This window comes from Neurospora tetraspora (assembly GCF_033439725.1).
Source record: "Neurospora tetraspora strain CBS 560.94 chromosome Unknown B0H65scaffold_7, whole genome shotgun sequence".
NCBI classification, from domain to species: domain Eukaryota; kingdom Fungi; phylum Ascomycota; class Sordariomycetes; order Sordariales; family Sordariaceae; genus Neurospora; species Neurospora tetraspora.
The window spans coordinates 1,290,247-1,309,444 of record NW_026944389.1 but is presented as its reverse complement, the minus strand read 5'-3'; the positions used below and the strand labels follow the sequence as shown (position 1 = coordinate 1,309,444).

Sequence of the window (19,198 nt, the reverse complement as noted above, 5' to 3'; positions counted from 1 at the left end):
TGATAACTGCGACTGATCATTACCTCCCTATATCTTTAGTTAGACCAAGTTCCTAGGACGGAGTTAGACTTATACTTACTAGCAGGCCCTTGAGCTTTCTAATAGCAACAACGCCCGCAGGCATAGCTTGGAGTAGACTTAGAGCTTCTAGCCAGTAAAGGTACTTCGTCTTAAGAAATATCTGGACAATCTCCTCATCCCGTAAAGGATCATGCCGTTTTGTATTCGTGCCAGAAACTGAGTCACACAAGTGATCAACCCAGTAGACGCACGAGTACCGCACCATCGCTAGCGGGTCCGGATCTGGTACTTGGACCTTGTCGCTCGGAAATCCCGGTGCGCTTAAGCCGTACATGTCGCGTCGCAATACTGTAGACATGGCTTTAAGTGACCTGGAGAAGATGGTATAATTCACATCTTCTTTCCCAGAAGGAAAAATCCACTTGAATGTCTCCAGAGAAGCTTGGTTACCAGCTTTATCAGAAGCATTGCCCAATAGAAAGTCCTTGGCTGATTGATGAACAAAATAGATGGTTTGTTCTCGTAAAGTTAGAAATGAAACGCAAAGCCCTATAATATCTTTTAGAGATTCAAGATTGTTGCAAATGGTATTGGGCAACTCAGCGAGAGAGGCTAGTTCTTGAAGGCTGATTGGCCGGCGAACAATTGCGACAACAGCAAGAATGTGCTTGCAGTAATCGGATTCATCGAACTGACTCATATCCTCTCTCATCCGCGCATATAGAGCATCCAGTCCAGATGGAAACATGCGTAGCTTTTCTACGGCAAATCCTTTCTGGACTTTTTCAAGCGCTTGGCAGACCAACGCCACCCAAAGGAAGGTATCTTGCGCGTTAGAGCACAGGTAGTCCTGAACGGTCTTTTTCGTAATTGGGTCGTACTCCTTCAGCTCTTTTAGGTAATCCACCTTCTGCAGAATAAACGCATTAACAGCCGCTGCGACGGATTCCGCATTTAGCTCCAGGGAGACCTTCACTTTATCTGCGGCTTTCTTCAACCGTTCCTCAATTTGCGGCCAATTACGGCTTGAGACTATCCACTTGACTCGAGATCCAGATGATGATTGCTGAGCAATGAAGTCGAGAAGCTGTGGCAGGTCTGTTGTAATGCACTTGTCAAGCGCGTCAATGACTAGGTAGGTTGTTCGGAGGCTTGGGTCTTGTAAAATATCGGTGAAAATGTTCGATAGGGCGACCCACGTATTTGCATCTTTGAAGAGGTTCTCGCCTGCACGGTCATACTCCCTCCGCAGGTGTGGGAGGACAGATGGCTGCTGCTCGATAAGCAGGTAGATTAGGCCGCGCAGTACGGCGGTTGCATTGTTGATGCGAGAGTCGGTAGCTTAGCAGAAGAAGTAGGCCACATTGCAGTGGCGCGCGTTGGCAGTATCGCCTTGATCCAGTTCCTTGATGATGCCGCACAGCAACATAGTCTTCCCTTTGCCGGGGTCGCCCTTAATCCATAGTAATCGATGCTGCGGGTAGTCACGCCATCGCTGAAAGTCAGCATTATCGAGGACCCAACGATACGAGTCTTGCAAAAGGCCGCCTTTGGTCTGTTCGATGCGGGTTTTATCGTGGCGAGGATTGGTAAGGCGTACGTGCTTTAGACATTGCTGGTCCTTCTCTGACATTTGTTGTATTTCTTGGTGCCTTGTATAGCTAACGAGCTGCTCGAGACGAGACGTCACTTGCTGATTGGTGTATGTTTGGGTGTCGTTTTGGAAGCAGTTTTCGGCGTCTTGGATAGCCCCCAAATCAGCTTTCCAGTCATCAAGCGTGATTATATCCCGCAGAAAGACTAAGCCGCGGTTGCGATAATAAGCACAAACACTCTTAATCTGATAAGAGAGGAGTGCTTTGTAGAGGTCAACAATTTGGATCTCCAATTCGCCTCTCATTCCATCGAGTTCGCTGATGTTGTTGATGGGATCCCTAAGAAGGCTAGTCGACAAATTCCAATACCAGTCCATTCTCTTAACAACGTAGTCGATCCCTTTGTGGTTGGCTTCGGTCGCTTTTATAGGATTGATGAATATCTGCAGAAGTTAGCATGTGAAGTATCACGCTCCAAGTAGACATACCTCTAAAGCGATACAAATGCCGGTCCAAGCGAGCGCGGCTTGGGGCACGGCCTGGATTGCCGCACTTATAGTGTTCTTTGCAGATAGAACGACATCTACGGCCACGCCAAGGCTCTCTTTCACCTTGACCTCCCTCTCAGTCTTGGCTAGGCCAGCATTGATAAGCTGGGTCATTTGGCGGCGCCTGTCCAAGGTGTTTTGGGCGATGGTGTTCGACTGGGACTCGGGCACCGTTGAGCCGGGGCTATCCTGTAGCTGTCGGGACAGTATCTTCTCATATGCGTCCACCAATTTGACCTCTTCTTGTTTAAGCTCATTATAGGCACACTCCCAGAGTCGTACAGGTAAGCTGGTAGTGGTGTCATCCGTACCAGCGGACGTCTCTATGTCGACGGAACCAGTAGCCGGAGCGGCTGAGAACCGTGAGGCGGACGTCTCTACGTCGGTGCAACTGGTAGCTGGAGCGGCTGGGGGTCGTGGGGTGGACGTCTTTATGTTGATGGAACCGGTAGCCGGAGCGACTCGAAGCCGTGAGGCGGACGTCTCTACGTCGGTAGAACCGGTAGCCAGAGCGGCCGTGAGGGGGAGGGAGGACGTAGAGGGAGTGGCGGGGATGTGCTGTGTAGACGTCGGCAACTCGAGCAGAGGTGCAGGGCGAGACTGCTCTTGGTCCTTAGAACCTTCCCTATCCTCCGCATTTCCGTGTCGCTTGAAATGCGTCTGGAACCATGAGCGCAGTCGTCGAGGCATCGTAGCTTTGAGGAAGGAACGTCTTGACTGCGGTGAGGATGCTATGGTTGATGATTAATAAATCGAGTTTATGAAAGTGCCGGGAATTCCTCTCTCCTACCATCTAGGACAAGAAAAGGAAAAGAAACTAGAACACTGTGTTTTCTCGAGGCCATGATGGAGCATGGGGCTTTCTGTGTTGTCACCTTGTTAGGCGTAGGATGGCTGGCGGCTCCCTCCCAACTACACGCCAATAGCCCAAAGGACATTTCTTTTCTAGAGGCCGGGCATTCTGGGCCCAGAGACTTCAGGGCGCCAATCAATAAACTCGACTTGGGCGAGGGTCGTGGCTTTCTGTCACGGGGTCTACAGGGTTGGCTATTGTGTACCAGCAGCGGCCTGGTAGCTTGCATCACTTATGGGGGCGTGGCGCGGGTAGGGCTGTAAATCCGAGTGGAACCTGCAAATTGCAGTAGAGCCTAGGCTGCCAGTGCTGTCAACAACCAAGCCGTTGCGATAACTAGTGTCCTTAAGCAGACAATGCATTGATACCTTACTTTTCATTTCCTTTGGGACCTGTAGGCGCATGGAACCGACGCCAAATGGCGATCGCACTGACAGTAAGACATAAAGCAGCTGTTCATACTGCCAAAGAAATGCTTTCGTTAAAGTCCAAGGTTCAGCTACCAGAAGAGGAGCTTGTACGGCCGCGACTGAGAATTGTGCTAGTATACCTATACCACGGATATTGCGCTTTGACAAACGTTAACGGGGCTAGCCGCAGTGTCAGGACGGTCAACTTTTCTCGTAATCCGCCCAATTATATTCATCTTTTTAGCGCCGGCTCCCCACTCACCATAATGCTTCCATCCGAACGATATAGATACGGGAGGTTGTTGTTCAGTTTTTTGACCCTACCACGTGATTAAAAGACCCGGTTCATATCCTTCTGACTCTGATAGATAAACTACTATATCGGTAGCTTATCTATGGGAGAGCGGACGGGATCTCGAGTTTTCTACCATATATGGTCGTATGTGCTTTTTTGCGACGTTTCTTTGTCCTATAAGCACGATGTTGTGTCAATAACCAGAGTTAAGATCTGTCCACTTCCGCATGCCCCAAGGGTGTTAGATGACCGCCCTTCCTATTAGCCCCTTCATCTACCACAGCTCTGCAGCCTACTTGGCGGTTAGAAATGCGATGCTAGCCTTCTAAATGGGCCCAAACTGCTACACAACCTACTTAAATAACCCGGTCTAACCGAATGTAATTTTGGTATTACTCCTGTCAAAAACCTTAGAGGCCTGTTTGGTTCAGCGTTAGAAGTTTGGGCCTTAACTACACTCTTACCGTGCAGGGTCCGCAACTGCACTCTACAGCATTAATGCAAGCGTTAAGGCATACTAAGACTCTTATAATAGCCATCTTACTGCGTAGTGTTCAGTACCTTATATATAGCCTATACCTGTCATGGCAAATAGCGGAGAAGGAATGCGACAAAGCGACAATGACCCTACTATTGTATGAAGATCGAAAGATGAGGAAAAAGAAGAACTAGAATATAAAGAATAGCTGCGGCGCAAAGGATATAATCCTGTGCGCTACCAAGAACCCTGCAGTGGATCCGGTGGAGCCACTGCGCTAAATGCAGCCATGGGAGCAATGCTGACCAGCGGTTGAGCCGCGCCGTCACAACCCCTCCAGCTTCTCTCACATCTTTGGGGCCGTCTTCACACCCTCCCAGGTCCTTGTGGCGCAATCTCGAGCCAATGTGGCTGCTCGGTAACCAATTATCGCTGATGGCGTTTTGTCCAAGATCCCAGCATGCCTTCTCTTGTAAGTCCGATCCCCTTCCGCTCTTCATCTTCTCATGTGGGACAGACAATACTTCAAGCCACTCGGCCGCCCATGGTGCCCCGCGCATGCGTCGCTTTCTTCCGAGTGGTCACATATCGAGAGGGTACTTTGGGCCCTCCAATGTTCAGGTATGGCGCATATGCTGACGATGGCAACAAAGATCGGAAGCTTTGTTTCATGCCACTGTTTCTGAGCTAAGTCTCTGTTTCGCGCACCTCGGCCCGACATGGACGGCATAGCACCACCAACTCGAGATCACTCAACCGGACTGTGAAATAAGAGCCGTGTATCAAAATCGGCTTCAGGGGGGTTGCGGAACACTTTCCCGGTGTGCTGTACCCCGAGCGGGGTCTACCGTCTCGCAGGGGTTGCACGCCACGACCCCTTGTTGGGTACCGGATACCGGAACCAGTCTGGTCATGTCGGCAATGAACAACTGCCCATAAAAAGCGTGAATTTATAGTGGCCAAACAGTTGGGTTAGAACGGTCTTGCTTCTCACTGGTCAGGTGCTGCCGGGTCACAATATAGTGCTGTGACCCTGCCGGCATCTCATGCACGTTGAGTGGAAATTGGTATGGTGGACGGCTTTTACTGAGACGAGATAACTCCGGATAGGCACAACCCTTGCTCATAGCAACTTTGGATAAGGGCAAAGTGCTCAAGGATAAGGAAGAGTAACTAATCCAAAACAAGGTTGGTAGGCCGGTGTAGTACCCCGTTTAGCCAACCAGCATAGCTCACATACGTCTTCATTTGGCTAGGTACTGTTGTTCTATCAGACAGCACCGTTTTTTTTTTTTTTTTTTTTTTTTTTATCAAAACGAACTGAGGTGGTTGACCGCTCTAGCTCGCATCCACTGTCACATTTGACAGGATTGTAACGAGCCGGGTGATTTTGGGGCTGGCAAGATTCCATAAACCGGGCGGCTCTGGCACCCGAAGGACATCTTGGCCGTTTTACCTTCTTCAACCATACCTAACTTTTCAGAGAGAAGTCATCGCGTATCCGACCATGAGTTCTCCGGCGAAAAAAGCTCAGTCGCCAGCACCCGAAGCAGCTTCGCCAAAGGGAAAGGCGAACTCTCCCACGCCTGGTCCTGCGTCCCCGGCTACTGCGAGAGCATCATCGGCGGCACCCAAATCACCCACACCTGCTCCCGCAACTTCAACGGCTGCGAGAGAGTCCACGCCGGCACCAGAAATCCCTGAGCTTCTATCTGGCGCTCACTGGCTGGAGCAGGTATGCTTTCTTTCTCTGTGCCCATTGCCACCCTTTGCGTAACGGTTAAGATTGCCGGGCTTGTTACTGACACAAGTGTCACACGCCTCATAGGGCCTCCCGACAGCGAACCCAGAGAGTGACTGGGACTCAACCCTAGGAAGCGATACCGAGAGCTCGACTGCCTCGATTGCTTCGAGTATCCTCCACTATCGTACTCTTAACGGCCGCACTTATCACAGCGATACTGTTACGAACGGAGAGTATTGGCAAGTCTCTTTTGGGACCTGGGGAACTGTGTTGTAGCGCTTCTGAAGCTAACTACCATTTCATGATACAGGGGCCCCAATGATGAGGAGCAGAATGAGATGCTGGACATCTAGTGAGTAGACGTCAACAATCAAATTCTGTGGTAGCTTACTAACCCACGCTTAGCCATCATACGATGACTCTTGTCTTTGATGGTCAGTTGTATACGGCTCCAATTACAGATGACCCTAAGCATGTTGTTGATATTGGCACTGGAACGGGTAAGCCATGTATTCAAGGATCCCCAGAAATGAGTAACCAGATAGAGGTACTGACTCAGTGTATAGGATTGTGGGCTATTGACTTTGCCGACAAGTTTCCCAACTGCACTGTGATCGGTACCGATATTTCGCCGATTCAGCCTACCTGGGTACCCCCTAATCTACGCTTCGACATCGACGATTATACTAAAGAGTGGGCCTATAAATCTAACCATTTCGATTATATCCATATGCGCTGGCTTACTGGCACTACCAAGGATTGGACTGCTGCATATAAGGAGGCTTACCGCTGCCTGAAGCCTGGAGGTTGGATCGAACACATCGATGCGTCGGGTACGATCTACTCGGAGGACAATACTATAAATGAGGAAAATGCTATGGTTCAATGGGGAAAGATTTGGCAGGAGGCTGGAAGAAAATCCGGAAACCCAGTTGATCTACTCGAAAGGAATTTGCAGGAACAGGGCATGAAAGAGGCCGGTTTCGTAAATGTTACGAAGAAGGATTACCCGGTAAGTTGTACATCTCTTGTTCTCATCCCATAAGCTGTTTGAAGGACTTGTCTCTAAGAACAACGAAAGAAGCTAACCAGAAAAATCTGTTGCATATCAGATCCCGGTTTCGCAATGGCCCAAGGAGGAGAAGAGGAAGGAGTTCGGCCAATTCTTTTACCTCGTCTACACGCAAGATCTTGAGGGCCTCTGCCAGTATATGTTTGGCACCGTCATGGGCTGGCCGCAAGAGCAGATTGCCATTTACTTGGCCCACTTGAGAGCCGAGTTGAAGAATATGAGCCTTCACGGGCTCATCGACTTCCGCGTGGTGTACGCACAGAAGCCGTTGGATGCTGAGGATTGAGGTGTGGCTGGACGAGATCACCGGCCGGAGCTGGTTGTTCTTATCACAATAGGCGGCTGGATTGGGACAAGCTTCATACCTTTTTCTGTACATAGTCTGACATGTGTCACGCACGTGGATCTAGCGGCCGTGGCACACAAATAATCTGACGTTGTTGGTAATTAACTAAAGATGAAGAAAAAAGGAGAATCAAGTCTACATCGGATGAGAGAGATGACATCCTTGTCTGCAATAACAGATAAAATGGAAGACTGAACATGCATGTGATCTGGCACATGTCTGGTACTGCCATGACAACATACGTGGTGGTTGAATCCTCCGGTGACCTTCGCAATTGTTCAACAGGGTAGATCCCAGATCGTGCGTATGCCTTCAGCCTTACCCGGCCTCCCGCTCTACCAAGATGCTGTAGAGTACTAGTACGTGCAGGGTGGTAGAAGCATGGCCAAAAGTAGGGTACAGATCGTAGCGAGCCAAAGAGAGCAGGAAGCGAGGGCGGTAGAAGGGCAAGGGAAGCAAGAACCAACGACTTTTTTTGGTGAGGATATTGCACAATATTCATTACGGCGAACTTTGGGCCTGATAAATCGACTGTGTACTATTTTGAAGCGACTGTGTTCTATTTGGTGAGACGCTGCGGTTATACCACATACTGTGTAGGATGCTTCCTTCCTTACCTAGACTAATACCAATTTAAGTGGTGAGGGGTAGATGATACATTCTATAAATGGGACGGCTCTGGCACCCGAACCACTTCTTGGCCGTTCCATCTTCTTCACCCGAACTTGAAGTTCAGGTAGAAGATAAGGTATCCAAGATTCGACCATGAGTTCTCCGGCGGAAAAGGCTCAGTCGCCAGCACCCAAACCACCCACGCCCAGTCCTGCATCCCGGTCTCCCGCTGCTGCGAGAGAACTCACGCCTGCTCCTGCATCTCCCGCTGCTGAAACGACTGGCCCTCTTCCTGGATCTCACTGAGCTGAACAGGTACGGCCCTCTCACGTTCCCCGTTGCCCGGTCACAAGCCCAATCATAATTGGAATTTTTACTGACATACCTTGGTTACTTACGCGCTACAGGGACTTCCGGAAGAGGAGGGAGATGATGGGAATTCGACCCTTGGAAGTGATGTCAAGAGCTCGACTGCTTCGATTAATTCGAGTATCCTCAAATACCGTACCATGAACGGCCGTACTTACCATAGCGACAGCGTAACGGATGGAGAGTACTGGTAAGTCTGTTTGGGATTACTCGTCAGGGCTCGAAGCGCCCAGTCTGACCTTTGCATTGGGTTTGTGAGGCGTTTCTAGCCCAGACGAGTATGGATGAAGCACTGCGCATGTGGAAGGAAACAGCCAACGCTAACGAAACATTCATGCAGGGGCCCCAACGACGACAAGCAGAATGAAATGCTGGATATTTTGTGAATGAAACATGCTTCCCACCATCGGTTTCACAGCTGACCAAATATTGCCTACCTTAGCCATCATGCGATGACCATTTGTCTGGATGGCAGGCTTTATGATGCCCCTCTTCCAAAAAATCCCGAGAATGCAATTGATCTTGGCACAGGCACAGGTACGCCGACTTTCTGCACGGTCGTGGTGGTTGTTCCCCTTCTGCATTGTCTTGGTACTTAGTTGTTCCTTAAATACTAACTCGACATTTAGGGCTGTGGGCAATCGATTTTGCCGATGAATTCCCTAACTGCAACGTCATCGGCACTGATATCTCGCCCATCCAACCCAGTTAGATACCTCCCAATCTCCGTTTCGAGATTAACAACTACAATAAGGAATTGTGACGGCCTGGTCATCCGTCGCAACTATATAAGACCACTTGAGCAACCGAATTGCCAGCTTCGGTTACTTGTACCCTTTTGCTGGGACATGGGCTGGCTAGCGTAGTGGTCTGCCACCGCCATGACAGGAATGGGCCTATAAGTCTGATTTCTTCGACTTCATCCACCTTCGTTGGATTAGTGGTACGGTCAAGGATTGGTCTGCTTTTTATAAGGAGGCTTACTGGTGCTGCAAGCTAGGCGGTTACATTGAGCATATGGACGCCTCCGGTACTGCTCTCTCGGACGATGGTTCCTTGAATAATAAGGTTCATGCCCTGAGCCAATGGAGCCCCATGTGGCAGGAGGGTGGGAGGAAGACTGGGTATGAAATTGATCTGCACAGTAACAACATGATAGAAAACGTAATGAAAGAGGCAGGTTTTGTAAATATAGTATCGAAGGATTATAAGGTAAGTTCTCCGCTTCCACAACGTCTACTTATCCCAGAGACTCTAACTACGGGATACTTGTAGGTCTCTGTCTCCCTATGGTCCAAGGACAAGAAGTTGTACGAAGTTGGTCTCTACTTTGTGATGAACCACTACAAGCACAAGAGTATATCGCTGGGAATAAGAACAACGGTAGTAGTAGCCAAAAGGTACTGATTGATTGTAGAAACTGTTGCTTGCTGAAGAGCCCTCTATATAAGAAGGCCGGGGCCTTCTTATATACTAGGCCTTCAGGGACCCGAATATATCGGACCCGAACGCTTCGGGTCCTACCTAATTGGTCTGTTGGTTCTACCTAGTCTGGCTTACATAAGTGATCCTTGATTGGATCGTAACATACTTCTATACCATGCTTACCCAAGACCTTGAAGGTACTCTTCAATTGTCACAGGGTTAGCCTGTGACATTGTCGCACTGCACTGACTGCCTCATGTGCCGTGTCCAGAGCTGGTGCCATGGCCCAGAGCCATGCACGCACTGGCTACATGCACAGCAGTTACGTGCAGCTGCACGTGCGCGCGCACGGACTGGCCTGTCTGGGGCTCTCGCCCATATAGCCAGTCCTCCACGCACATCTTCCTTTCCTCTCCTTCGCACAACAACGCATATCTTACCATACCTCAACGGTGCCCTCTCGCCCCGTGATATCAATTCATGTTTGGTAAGGTCATGGGGTGGACTACAGAGATCACCATCTACATCCAGCATTTGAAGAAGGAGTTGAACAACAAGGATCTTCCCCTTCTTTGAAACGAACGGTCTTTCCGGCGCCAACGCGCTGAACATGTCTGGAGGTGCCAACGACCAACAGCAGCGCGGCTACAACATCTACGCCGAAGCTACTTTTGTCTGCCCAGCCTACTCATTGGCGGGCGTTAGATTTTACCGAGCGACGAATAGTCGGACCAAGGAAGTAGGGCAAGGTAGGCAGATGAAAGAGGCAGCCAAATGCAGGCAGGTTACGGCAGGAAGATGAAGGAGGTAGGTCAAGGCAGACAAGTGAAAAGTCGGGCACGTGCATATTCTAAGTGGAGTTGTAGGCTGCCGGCTTCGGATCCAAGAGCTGTGGTTGGTTCGTCGCTCTCAACGCTACCCCCGTTTCGCAGCCTGCAGCTCTCTCAAGCCAATCGACAAGAGCTGCCCCACATCCTGGTGCCTGAATGGGACGGTCGGATCTACCCGTAGCTTCTAAAAGGGTGTTGGGATGTTGCCGCTAATATTGGTACAGGACGCGTAGAAGTCATACCCAACTTGGCTAATCCTTATCTTATCATACAAGGCTGCATAAGTCGCAGTCCTGCCAATCCTAGTCGAGCCTCGTCATGGCCGTTACACTCGCGGTGTAAGCTAAGCCGCACGCTCTAAAACTTTTTTTTGAAACGTAGTATGGGGTTTCTATAGTGAACTCAAAAACCTGCCCTGATGAGCACCTGTACCAACACCGCTGTCACGAGCGACGTGGTCACGAGAGACAAGCTTAACACGTTGATTCCAGGTCTATACTAGAATCACAAGATAAAGAAGAAAAGAGAAAAACGTGCAAAGGTGTGGGCAGGGTCTAGGGTTTTGACCCAGAGCCTTGTGCGGCCAGTGCGGTGGATCCTCCACGTGCACGCAGCAGTTCCAGTGCTGGCTATCCCAGACCCTGTCCGCCAGTGCCGTAACAACCGCAAGGATGGAATTCATGTCAAGTGGGTGTAAGTGGACGACGGGTAGATCAGATACGGATAGATTTGGCCTCAGCACCCAGTACCCGTCTCCATGTCCATGGACCGGACATGCTTGTCCGCGTCAACCTCCCGAGACCCCGGAGCAGGACGAGGAGCAGGACGAGGAGTTAAGGTTGTTCGATATCATTTAAACAGTTTGTTCCTAACCATTATTCCTTCCACAATCCTAGAAACATATAGATGACAGCGCCTTCCTGCGCTGACGCCGAGATTATGAAGAGACGGGCGCCTTCCTGTCATGCTGTTATCCGACTCTTATTTCGACCTTCCTCTCAACACAAATTTTCTCACCAAACTAACCGAGGCGGGACAAAAAAAGCCAAAGACAGTCAAGCAACGGGCTAACAAAGAGGTTTGAGACTGGAGACCGACCATTGATGCCGCCAAAACTTATTGAGGGCACTCGAATTAAGGTCACGAGTTGGGCCAGTTACCCGCCCGAACTGTCCCCTTCCGGCCATCCTACCTCCTACCACCCCCATCCTCCCTCCTCGCGAATGCGCATCGTCTGCACTTATCAGATACGAATGCAAATAATGGTCAGTGACCTCCCTCTTTGCCAAAGGTGCTTTGAGGTTCCCCGGCGCCTGTGCTTGTTTCCGAAACAGACGAATTCATAGAAGTAGAGTGGGGGCGGACCAATGAGGTGTGTCCGGCACTGACGGTGCTAGCTGATCCGTAAGACGCGGGAAGACCATCAAAGCCGCCGTAGGCAGTTGCAGAAGCAGCGACATTGGCGGGGGGGCTCGATACTCCTGGTTGGGAAGAGGTCTTCATGGCTGTGCCGCCGGCATAAGGGAGGGAGGAGTGGGAGGTACCGGTTCCGGCTGTGGGGTTTGGCAATAAGCGACCGGCGCCGGTACTAGTGGTAGGTAGGGACGCAGCACCGGAGAAGGAAAAGCTGGGGGACTGGGATTCGGTTGTAGTAGGAGTTCCGTGGCCATAATGGGCACCACTATAGGGTGCCGGGCAATGGACGAGGCTCGAGCTGCCATATCCCCCGTAAGATTCTGGAGCTGAGTCCATATATACACCGCCATAAGGAGTAGTTGTTCTAGAACCCCAACTAGGAACCATACCCACAATCTCATGAGCCATGGCATGCACCGGCGGGTACCCCGCTGCCGTATAATCAGCAACTTGACTGCCTACACCAATAGCGGTAGGATCGCTGTAGGGGTTGGGAGCCGACGCGTAAGTGGCTGTGGCAGGGAAGTACTGTTTATGACTAGTCGGCGGCGGGGCTTGATGGTGACCGTAAGTGTAACCACGATGGTATTGGGCCAGGAGAATCTTCCGTAGAGCCGGGGAGGCCGCTGACACCAACAGCCCCAAGGTGTTGGCCGTAGGGAATGGAGACAAAGGCCCCCGCGTGAACATGTAAATGAGGTTAAGTCGGTTCAGTCATAATTCGCCGTAGATGAACCGAACGGCGATGTTCTTGTATATCGCGTCTGGCGAGGCGAGCAGCTCGTCCACGAAGAGACGCCATTGACCCCAGGTTACTTCGCGCGGGAGGAGGCCCTTGACGGTGGCGAGATCAAAGTCGGTCTCCCTTTGCACCAGACCAACATAACTGAACAAAAACCCAAGCGCTGCTTGCCGGCTTTCGCATCGTTTGCATACTCCCGCGTCATCCTTCTTTCGTGCATTGTCGTTTGCTTCCCGTTCTCTTTCCCGTTCCCCGTCACCCAGCTCCACCACTCCTCCTCAACAGCCCCCTTTGCCTTTACATGTCAACTCCCTTGTCCAAAACTCCCTCGTAAACAAAAACTTGCTGACAGGCTTCAGAAACACCCTGCCTCCTCCCCATACTAAGTGTTGGTCGAGCTTTTTAGTCACTATCGGCTCCCGATTCATAAGCACTTGTTGGTGCAAAGGGTGGGGCGGTACCGGACGCCCGGCTAGCCAGAGCAGATGGCGAATGGAGTGTAGCCGGGAGAGGTCGAATTCGCGGGCGATAAAAGAGGGCGAAGGGCCTTTGTAAAGCGATTCGAGGTCGTCGATTGCTTCATGAGGGCGGATGTTGCGGTGCGAGGCTGGGAAGAAGTGTGTGTAGGATGTTGAGGAGGGAGGGTGGGTAGTGGAATGGATGGTGGAGTGGGTGGTAAAGGAGAGGGGAAAGAGGGCTGTTTGGAAAGGAGTTGATGATACCTGATAGGATGGACTGTTAATGCTCGGCGAGGACATGGACGTCAAGTGGAAGTGAATGATGAGGATGGCAATTGGTAGGACGTACTGTTCTGTACGTCATTTGGATTTGAGGTTTGGAACTGTCGGAGGATATTATCCGGTTTGGACTTGATGGGGGGTTTTGGTCCATGTCCGGCTCAGGAGCTATCGCGTTTATGGTGATAATGATCGTGCTCGCGGCGTTGGTATTTCGTGCCGTTTCCCGTCTTCAGTCGGTGGTAGCTACGTCGATGTAGTTGCAATAGAACTTCAACTGCGCGGTTGATGCTTTTATAAAAGTAAGAAAATATATAGATAGAGCGTAATACCAAAAGAAAAATAAAAAGATCCCCTTCAAATACCCTCCATTACCCGCGCAACAGGACCTCCAGCCCATTAAAGTTTAATTCATTGCCTAAAGCCCATCGCGCTATCATTTCAACTACAGCAGCAGATGCACCATAGGGCACAACCAATCCTCCAAGTCTCAAATCGCTAACCTACTGGCGCCGTTGGTAGGCCAACCAAAAGTGTACCTAACCGAGCTAGTCTCGATGGTTACATACACCCAGTCAAAGGCTCCAGCCTAGCACATAAGCCAAGTCAACATTGGGGGCACCAAACCCCTCATATCTAACCCCTCAGATCGAGATATCGACTTTTAACACCAAGCATTTGAGCCTCTGCCTACGAGAAGCGATCGGTATCAAACACTCCATCTGCGCTATCAAACATTTTATGTACGCTATTAAACACAAAGGCCAAAGCAATATCCACTTGGGAGTAACCCCGCTAACGTTTGTCAAAGGGCAATACGCAATATCCGCCGTACGGGTATATACTAGTACCATTCTCAGTCGTGGCCGTACAAGCTCCTCTCCCGGTAGCCGAACCTTGATTACCATGGACGTTAATGAAGGCATTTCTTTGGCGGTATGGACCACTGTCTTATGTCTTTTTGTCTGTGCGACCGCCGCTTGGCTTTGGTTCTATGCGCCAGCGGGTTCCGGTACCGCACCGTCGTCTCTAGCGAAGCCTGCTTCAGATTCTACACGATCCACGCAGCGAGGCGTCCATCTCAATCAAGTCAACAAGGACAATGGAGACACCGACATTGACATTATTGCTATCCATGGCCTCGATACAAAATCACCGGATACGTGGACATGGCGGGATCGGCGGAATCCCAACGTTAGCGTCAATTGGCTAGCCGATTTGCTCCCGGTCGACGTAGAAAAGGCACGTATCTTTACTTTGGACTGGCCTGCCGACCTACTTCAACCCTCAGATTTAGTCCCGAAGCTTGATGGCGAGATCGTTACGCTCCTAATTGATGGCATCGACAGAGAACTCTTGGCAAAGAACAAGACAAGAGACAGACCGATCCTCTTTATCGCTTCTTGTCTTGGGGGAATCATCTTAATGAGGGCTCTCACAACCGCCGCCGATCATGAATGCACCACGAGCTGTTATTGCCTCAGGAAAGCAACACGTGGCATTATCTTCCTCGCTACCCCGTTTCGAGGGACTTCGTTCGAAGATGTAGCGTTCTGGGCAGATCCAGGTCTGACCGCATGGGCATTCATCTGCGGCCGAACAGTGAGCAAGCTACTCGACAGTGTGAAGGGTTCGACCTCTGATCTTGGCACACTCGTATCCGAATTCACACAATTGTGTCAGCATCCGAACTGGCCCTTTCTAGTATTCAACTTTTATGAACTTGGAAGGACGAGTTTGTGGCGCAAGTTATTCCCTTGGCTACCGGCTTTGTTCTTCAAAGGAAAACCGGTAAGAATCCTAAAGTACCACCGTCTCCCGTACTATAACTAACGCTTGCCAGCTAGTTGATAGTTCCTCAGCAAGACTAGACATTGTTCGAAATCCACTACCACTCAGTCGGCCCCATGTTCTGATGAATAAGTTCGACAGCAATAAATGCACTGATTATAAACTTGTTGCTGGAAAAATTGAAGAATTTCTTGAGAAGATCCGTAATGGAACGCCTCTCAAGCAAGCAGATGCTTGGATACATGAGAAAGTCTATACGGAGAAAAGGCTTAACATTGAACGGCTCTCAGGCAAGTCACTGTCGATGGATCAGTGTTACATCAACCTTTCCATTATAGAGTCGACTGGCGAAAACAAAGACCGTTCGGAAAAGCAAACAAAAACGGAGTTAACGTCGCGATATTCCCCGTTTTCACTCAACACTCCATTGAAAGTGGAAACGCCAAATGCAACAATTCAAGTCGACTTACCATCGCTCTTCAAGGAACGCGAAGAACCTGACGGTCGCAAGATACAACCAAGACGAATATTGATTCGAGGACGCGCTGGAGTAGGGAAGACTACTCTGTGTAAGAAGATTGTCTATTCATTCATGCATGGCGAATTGCCCAAATGGACTGAATTATTCGACCGCGTACTCTGGGTACCTCTGCGGAATCTGAAGCTGGAAGACAGACGCCGGGCTGATTACCGCTTTACCGACCTCTTTATTCATGAATATTTCTCCATGTCGAATTGCAGAGAGGACCTTGCCCAAGCATTATACAACACATTGCTCGATGCACCGGAGAAGAGGAGCAGGACTTTATTTCTCCTTGATGGCCTAGATGAGGTATCGCAAGGCTTGAGCGAAGGCGGTATGTCTAGCTTCCTTGATGTGTTGCTAGATCAGCCGAATGTCATCATCACCTCCCGGCCGTACGGCAAGCCTCTGGCTGGCCTGCATCTCGAATTGGAAACGATCGGGTTTTATCCAAACCAAGTGGAGGCTTATATCAACAAGGTTTTCACCAAATACTCAGACACAGCTGTCCGCGTTCAGTCATTCCTAAAAGCTCGCAGCCTTCTCCAAGGCCTTATGCGGATCCCAATCCAGCTAGATGCGCTTTGTTTCGCCTGGAACGGAAGTATTAATTCCAGCTCGGAACTTAACACCATGACGGATGTTTACCAAGCCATCGATCAAAGTCTATGGAAGAAGGATATCCTACGGTTAGGAAAGAAGCACGACAACGAGCTAGTGGAAGCAGCTTACATCCAAGAGTCTGGTTGGACCGAAATTGAAAATCTCGTTTCAACCGAGATTTTGTTTCTAGAGATCCTTGCTTTTACTGGGTTGCAGAATGATACAATTGAATTCGACTCAACACATCTCAGCCAAATATTGCACCACTTTGCCGACATCTCACCCGGTTTCTTACCCAGTAAGACCATGCCGCACCTCTCCTTTCTCCGAACATCAGATTTCTTGATGGAAACCAGCCACCGAACCTATCACTTTCTACATCTGACCTACCAAGAATACTTTGCGGCTAGGTATTTTGTACGGCAATGGAAGGCTAACAAGCCCCTCGAATACCTGGCACTCAATGGTCAGAAGAATGAAAATCCTACTCCCATCGAGGCTATCCAGTTTCTTGGCGAGAACAAATACACAGCCCGTTACGACATCCTATGGCGCTTTGTTGCCGGCTTGCTTGATGCCGAGGGCAAGGCAGAGAAGTTCTTCCAAGCGATCGAGGACGAACCGCATGATTTGTTAGGTCCTACGCACCAACGGCTGGTTATGCATTGTTTGAGTGAAGTGTCGACGGAGATGTCACTGCGAAAGAGGCTGGAAGTCAAGCTAAAAGAGTGGCTACTCTTTGAATACAAATTCACAGGCAAAACACGTCTAGCAAGCGAGGTGGAATTTCCAGAGTCAGCTTTGTTGGACACCATGCAGGAAGTAGGGATCGATGAAAAGATCAGAATTTTGAAGGGGGTAGCAACACGACCAACGATCCCGCCACCCATCGTCATCCTGGTTACTTCTTGGCTAGAAGACGGCGAATTTATAACCGGGAAAAGGGATGTCTTACTTGCGTTGCAAGCCCAGTCCAGCTTATCCGACGAGCTCCTTACGGCTGTAGTAGCACGTTTAGAAGACGAGGACAGTAATGTTAGACTGGCTGCCTTACGTGTCTTGCAAGCCCAGTCCAGCTTATCCGACGAGCTCATTACGGCTGTAATAGCACGTTTAGGAGACGAGGACTGGGATGTTAGAAAGGCTGCCTTAGGTGTCTTGCAAGCCCAGTCGAGCTTATCCGACGAGCTCATTACGGCTGTAATAGCACGTTTAGGAGACGAGAACAGGATTGTTAGACTGGCTGCCTTACGTATCTTGCAAGCTCAGTCCAGTTTATCTAACGACGTTCTTACGGCCCTAGCATTGTTACTGGAATCCGAACGTGCAGGCGACTTAGCAGAGGCTCTATTAAGAAGATATAAGGAATTTTACACTACTCTTCTTAATAGGCCGTTTGTTGAACCACTATTCAAATTTCTCTTGCGAGGTAGCTTTGATGAGCAGTGGAGTTGGTATGTTATAGATAAGAGATCTTACGTTAACATGCCAGAATGGGTCGAAAGTACTAGCATTGATGATGGAAAGGAGTTTATGAACATGGTGACAAGAGCAAGGCAAGGGATTTCATCTACGGGTGTGACGAACGGCAGGTCTGATCTGCCTAAATGGGATAGCTGAAGGTAAAGACTATCAGGTGCTGTTCGGTATAGCCAAAAGGTATAAAATGAGTATCGCTTGCGAATTATAGATACTATTCTCGGTGGTGAACAACCTTTATTGCTTACTGCAGAATTATCTGGCTAGCTGGGTCTTCTTGTCCTTTTTATAGCTGTGAAGCCTTTTGGTGGTCCCAATACAATTACCAGTATACGTTGTACGTACTTGTTACGTGCCTTGGTAGGATATACTAGTGCCCTTATTCCCAGCTAGGCATACACTCCCACTTTCCTCCCCTTGTGCAACTACACACATCACAAGCCATACCAGGTCGGCGTTAAACCAGTGTCAGGCACGGTGGTGGCTAGGCCACGCCGTCACAGTCGTATTCTAGTAACACCATGTCGCTCGGCTTGTACTTTGGGGGTGTCCAAACGCCTGGTGTTTGCGCCCGCCTCGTACCAGTGCTTCGCTTGCTTCGCCATGATGATAACCCAGTCAAAGATTTCTCTGAAGCGATCTGCGATATCATTTGCCTTTCTAAATTTACGTCTCTGTTGGGGCGAAATATCTAGTGAACAAGTCTTCAGTGGCTCCACGCCCATTCGTGGGTGTCATAGGCTTAGTGCTTTGAGTTGATGTCTGGCAGGTTGCCAGACTGACAATGGTCATATTGCATTAACTCCCCCGATGGTTCGTGCAGCATCCCTCAAAAGGATAAGCTACCAAACCCCGCTGGATGGAGCCTGTGCACCAACGAATCCGGCATCCCCTACGTTCAGCTCTGCTTCATGGCCTCAGCTGGGCTTGGCATGAGTGGGTGGAACGGTGAGCTTGGCGTGTGCGAAGGCGATGAAAACGTTTCTAGACACGGCGGCGGCATTTTTGCCTCAGTCATCCAAACCCCTGTAAAAAACTACTCCCAAAGATAATCTTCCGATTGGTAGCTTATCTATGGGAGAGCGGACGGGATCCCGAGTTTTCTACCATCTGTGGTCGTATGTGCTTGTTTTGCGCAGTTCCATTGCTTATGTAGCCGAGTTACTTTTGGAATGGTTGGCGGGTTGTACTTTGCAACCTCTGTGAGGGAGAGTTGGGATGATGCTGCTTTAGCAGTTGGGTTTGAGAATCGGGAAATTGAAGGGTCAGGGGACTTGGCGGCGCGCTAACGTGTTTCCGCGGATGACAA

The 19,198-nt window shown here is 49.9% G+C and overlaps 8 protein-coding genes across 8 annotated transcripts; 4 read left to right on the top strand and 4 right to left on the bottom strand.

The window, feature by feature from the left end:
- Positions 1-2,104: 2,104 nt before the first annotated feature.
- On the bottom strand, positions 2,105-3,559 carry B0H65DRAFT_591313 (uncharacterized protein; the record flags this gene model as incomplete). The annotated part of the gene is made up of 4 exons (XM_062831096.1): positions 3,391-3,559; positions 3,258-3,317; positions 2,955-3,231; positions 2,105-2,895 (listed from the first exon to the last, which is right to left on the bottom strand). Coding segments are annotated over exons 3-4 (939 nt in total), but the record flags the coding sequence as incomplete, so codon positions are not given.
- A 2,091-nt stretch (positions 3,560-5,650) lies between these two features.
- Positions 5,651-7,541, top strand: B0H65DRAFT_475060 (S-adenosyl-L-methionine-dependent methyltransferase). Its single transcript, XM_062827285.1, has 6 exons — positions 5,651-5,935; positions 6,029-6,183; positions 6,255-6,296; positions 6,350-6,444; positions 6,511-6,956; positions 7,057-7,541. The coding sequence occupies exons 1-6, from the start codon at positions 5,708-5,710 to the stop codon at positions 7,300-7,302; spliced, it is 1,212 nt and encodes a 403-aa protein (XP_062678347.1). The 5' UTR covers positions 5,651-5,707; the 3' UTR covers positions 7,303-7,541.
- An 836-nt stretch (positions 7,542-8,377) lies between these two features.
- Positions 8,378-9,113, top strand: B0H65DRAFT_475056 (S-adenosyl-L-methionine-dependent methyltransferase). The gene is made up of 4 exons (XM_062827284.1): positions 8,378-8,533; positions 8,684-8,725; positions 8,786-8,880; positions 8,973-9,113. The coding sequence occupies exons 1-4, from the start codon at positions 8,484-8,486 to the stop codon at positions 9,053-9,055; spliced, it is 270 nt and encodes an 89-aa protein (XP_062678346.1). The 5' UTR covers positions 8,378-8,483; the 3' UTR covers positions 9,056-9,113.
- Positions 9,114-9,131: 18 nt separating this feature from the next.
- Positions 9,132-9,804, top strand: B0H65DRAFT_475053 (uncharacterized protein). Its single transcript, XM_062827283.1, has 2 exons — positions 9,132-9,555; positions 9,619-9,804. The coding sequence occupies exons 1-2, from the start codon at positions 9,361-9,363 to the stop codon at positions 9,748-9,750; spliced, it is 327 nt and encodes a 108-aa protein (XP_062678345.1). The 5' UTR covers positions 9,132-9,360; the 3' UTR covers positions 9,751-9,804.
- Positions 9,805-9,869: 65 nt separating this feature from the next.
- Positions 9,870-10,560, bottom strand: B0H65DRAFT_286749 (uncharacterized protein). The gene has a single exon (XM_062822953.1). The coding sequence runs from the start codon at positions 10,378-10,380 to the stop codon at positions 9,988-9,990; it is 393 nt and encodes a 130-aa protein (XP_062678344.1). The 5' UTR covers positions 10,381-10,560; the 3' UTR covers positions 9,870-9,987.
- Positions 10,561-11,572: 1,012 nt separating this feature from the next.
- Positions 11,573-12,869, bottom strand: B0H65DRAFT_286669 (uncharacterized protein). The gene has a single exon (XM_062822951.1). It carries the CDS (start codon positions 12,702-12,704, stop codon positions 11,865-11,867), a length of 840 nt encoding a protein of 279 aa, XP_062678343.1. The 5' UTR covers positions 12,705-12,869; the 3' UTR covers positions 11,573-11,864.
- B0H65DRAFT_551734 (uncharacterized protein) lies at positions 12,729-13,514 on the bottom strand (the record flags this gene model as incomplete). The annotated part of the gene is made up of 2 exons (XM_062829840.1): positions 12,729-12,919; positions 13,058-13,514. The coding sequence occupies 2 exons, from the start codon at positions 13,512-13,514 to the stop codon at positions 12,729-12,731; spliced, it is 648 nt and encodes a 215-aa protein (XP_062678342.1).
- A 596-nt stretch (positions 13,515-14,110) lies between these two features.
- B0H65DRAFT_499813 (uncharacterized protein) lies at positions 14,111-18,091 on the top strand. The gene is made up of 3 exons (XM_062827828.1): positions 14,111-14,236; positions 14,305-15,284; positions 15,337-18,091. Exons 2-3 carry the CDS (start codon positions 14,400-14,402, stop codon positions 18,028-18,030), a joined length of 3,579 nt encoding a protein of 1,192 aa, XP_062678341.1. The 5' UTR covers positions 14,111-14,236; positions 14,305-14,399; the 3' UTR covers positions 18,031-18,091.
- The last annotated feature ends 1,107 nt before the right edge of the window (positions 18,092-19,198 follow it).

Coding starts and splice junctions, on each gene's coding strand:
- B0H65DRAFT_475060 (XM_062827285.1), top strand. CDS start 5,708: ATGAGTTCTCCGGCGAAAAAAGCTCAGTCGCCAGCACCCGAAGCAGCT. Junction 6,297..6,349: donor AATGAGATGCTGGACATCTA/GTGAGTAGACGT, acceptor ACCCACGCTTAG/CCATCATACGATGACTCTTG. Junction 6,957..7,056: donor TTACGAAGAAGGATTACCCG/GTAAGTTGTACA, acceptor GTTGCATATCAG/ATCCCGGTTTCGCAATGGCC.
- B0H65DRAFT_475056 (XM_062827284.1), top strand. CDS start 8,484: ATGAACGGCCGTACTTACCATAGCGACAGCGTAACGGATGGAGAGTAC. Junction 8,726..8,785: donor AATGAAATGCTGGATATTTT/GTGAATGAAACA, acceptor TGCCTACCTTAG/CCATCATGCGATGACCATTT. Junction 8,881..8,972: donor TGATCTTGGCACAGGCACAG/GTACGCCGACTT, acceptor CTCGACATTTAG/GGCTGTGGGCAATCGATTTT.
- B0H65DRAFT_475053 (XM_062827283.1), top strand. CDS start 9,361: ATGGACGCCTCCGGTACTGCTCTCTCGGACGATGGTTCCTTGAATAAT. Junction 9,556..9,618: donor TAGTATCGAAGGATTATAAG/GTAAGTTCTCCG, acceptor GGATACTTGTAG/GTCTCTGTCTCCCTATGGTC.
- B0H65DRAFT_286749 (XM_062822953.1), bottom strand. CDS start 10,380: ATGTTCAGCGCGTTGGCGCCGGAAAGACCGTTCGTTTCAAAGAAGGGG.
- B0H65DRAFT_286669 (XM_062822951.1), bottom strand. CDS start 12,704: ATGTTCACGCGGGGGCCTTTGTCTCCATTCCCTACGGCCAACACCTTG.
- B0H65DRAFT_499813 (XM_062827828.1), top strand. CDS start 14,400: ATGGACGTTAATGAAGGCATTTCTTTGGCGGTATGGACCACTGTCTTA. Junction 15,285..15,336: donor TGTTCTTCAAAGGAAAACCG/GTAAGAATCCTA, acceptor AACGCTTGCCAG/CTAGTTGATAGTTCCTCAGC.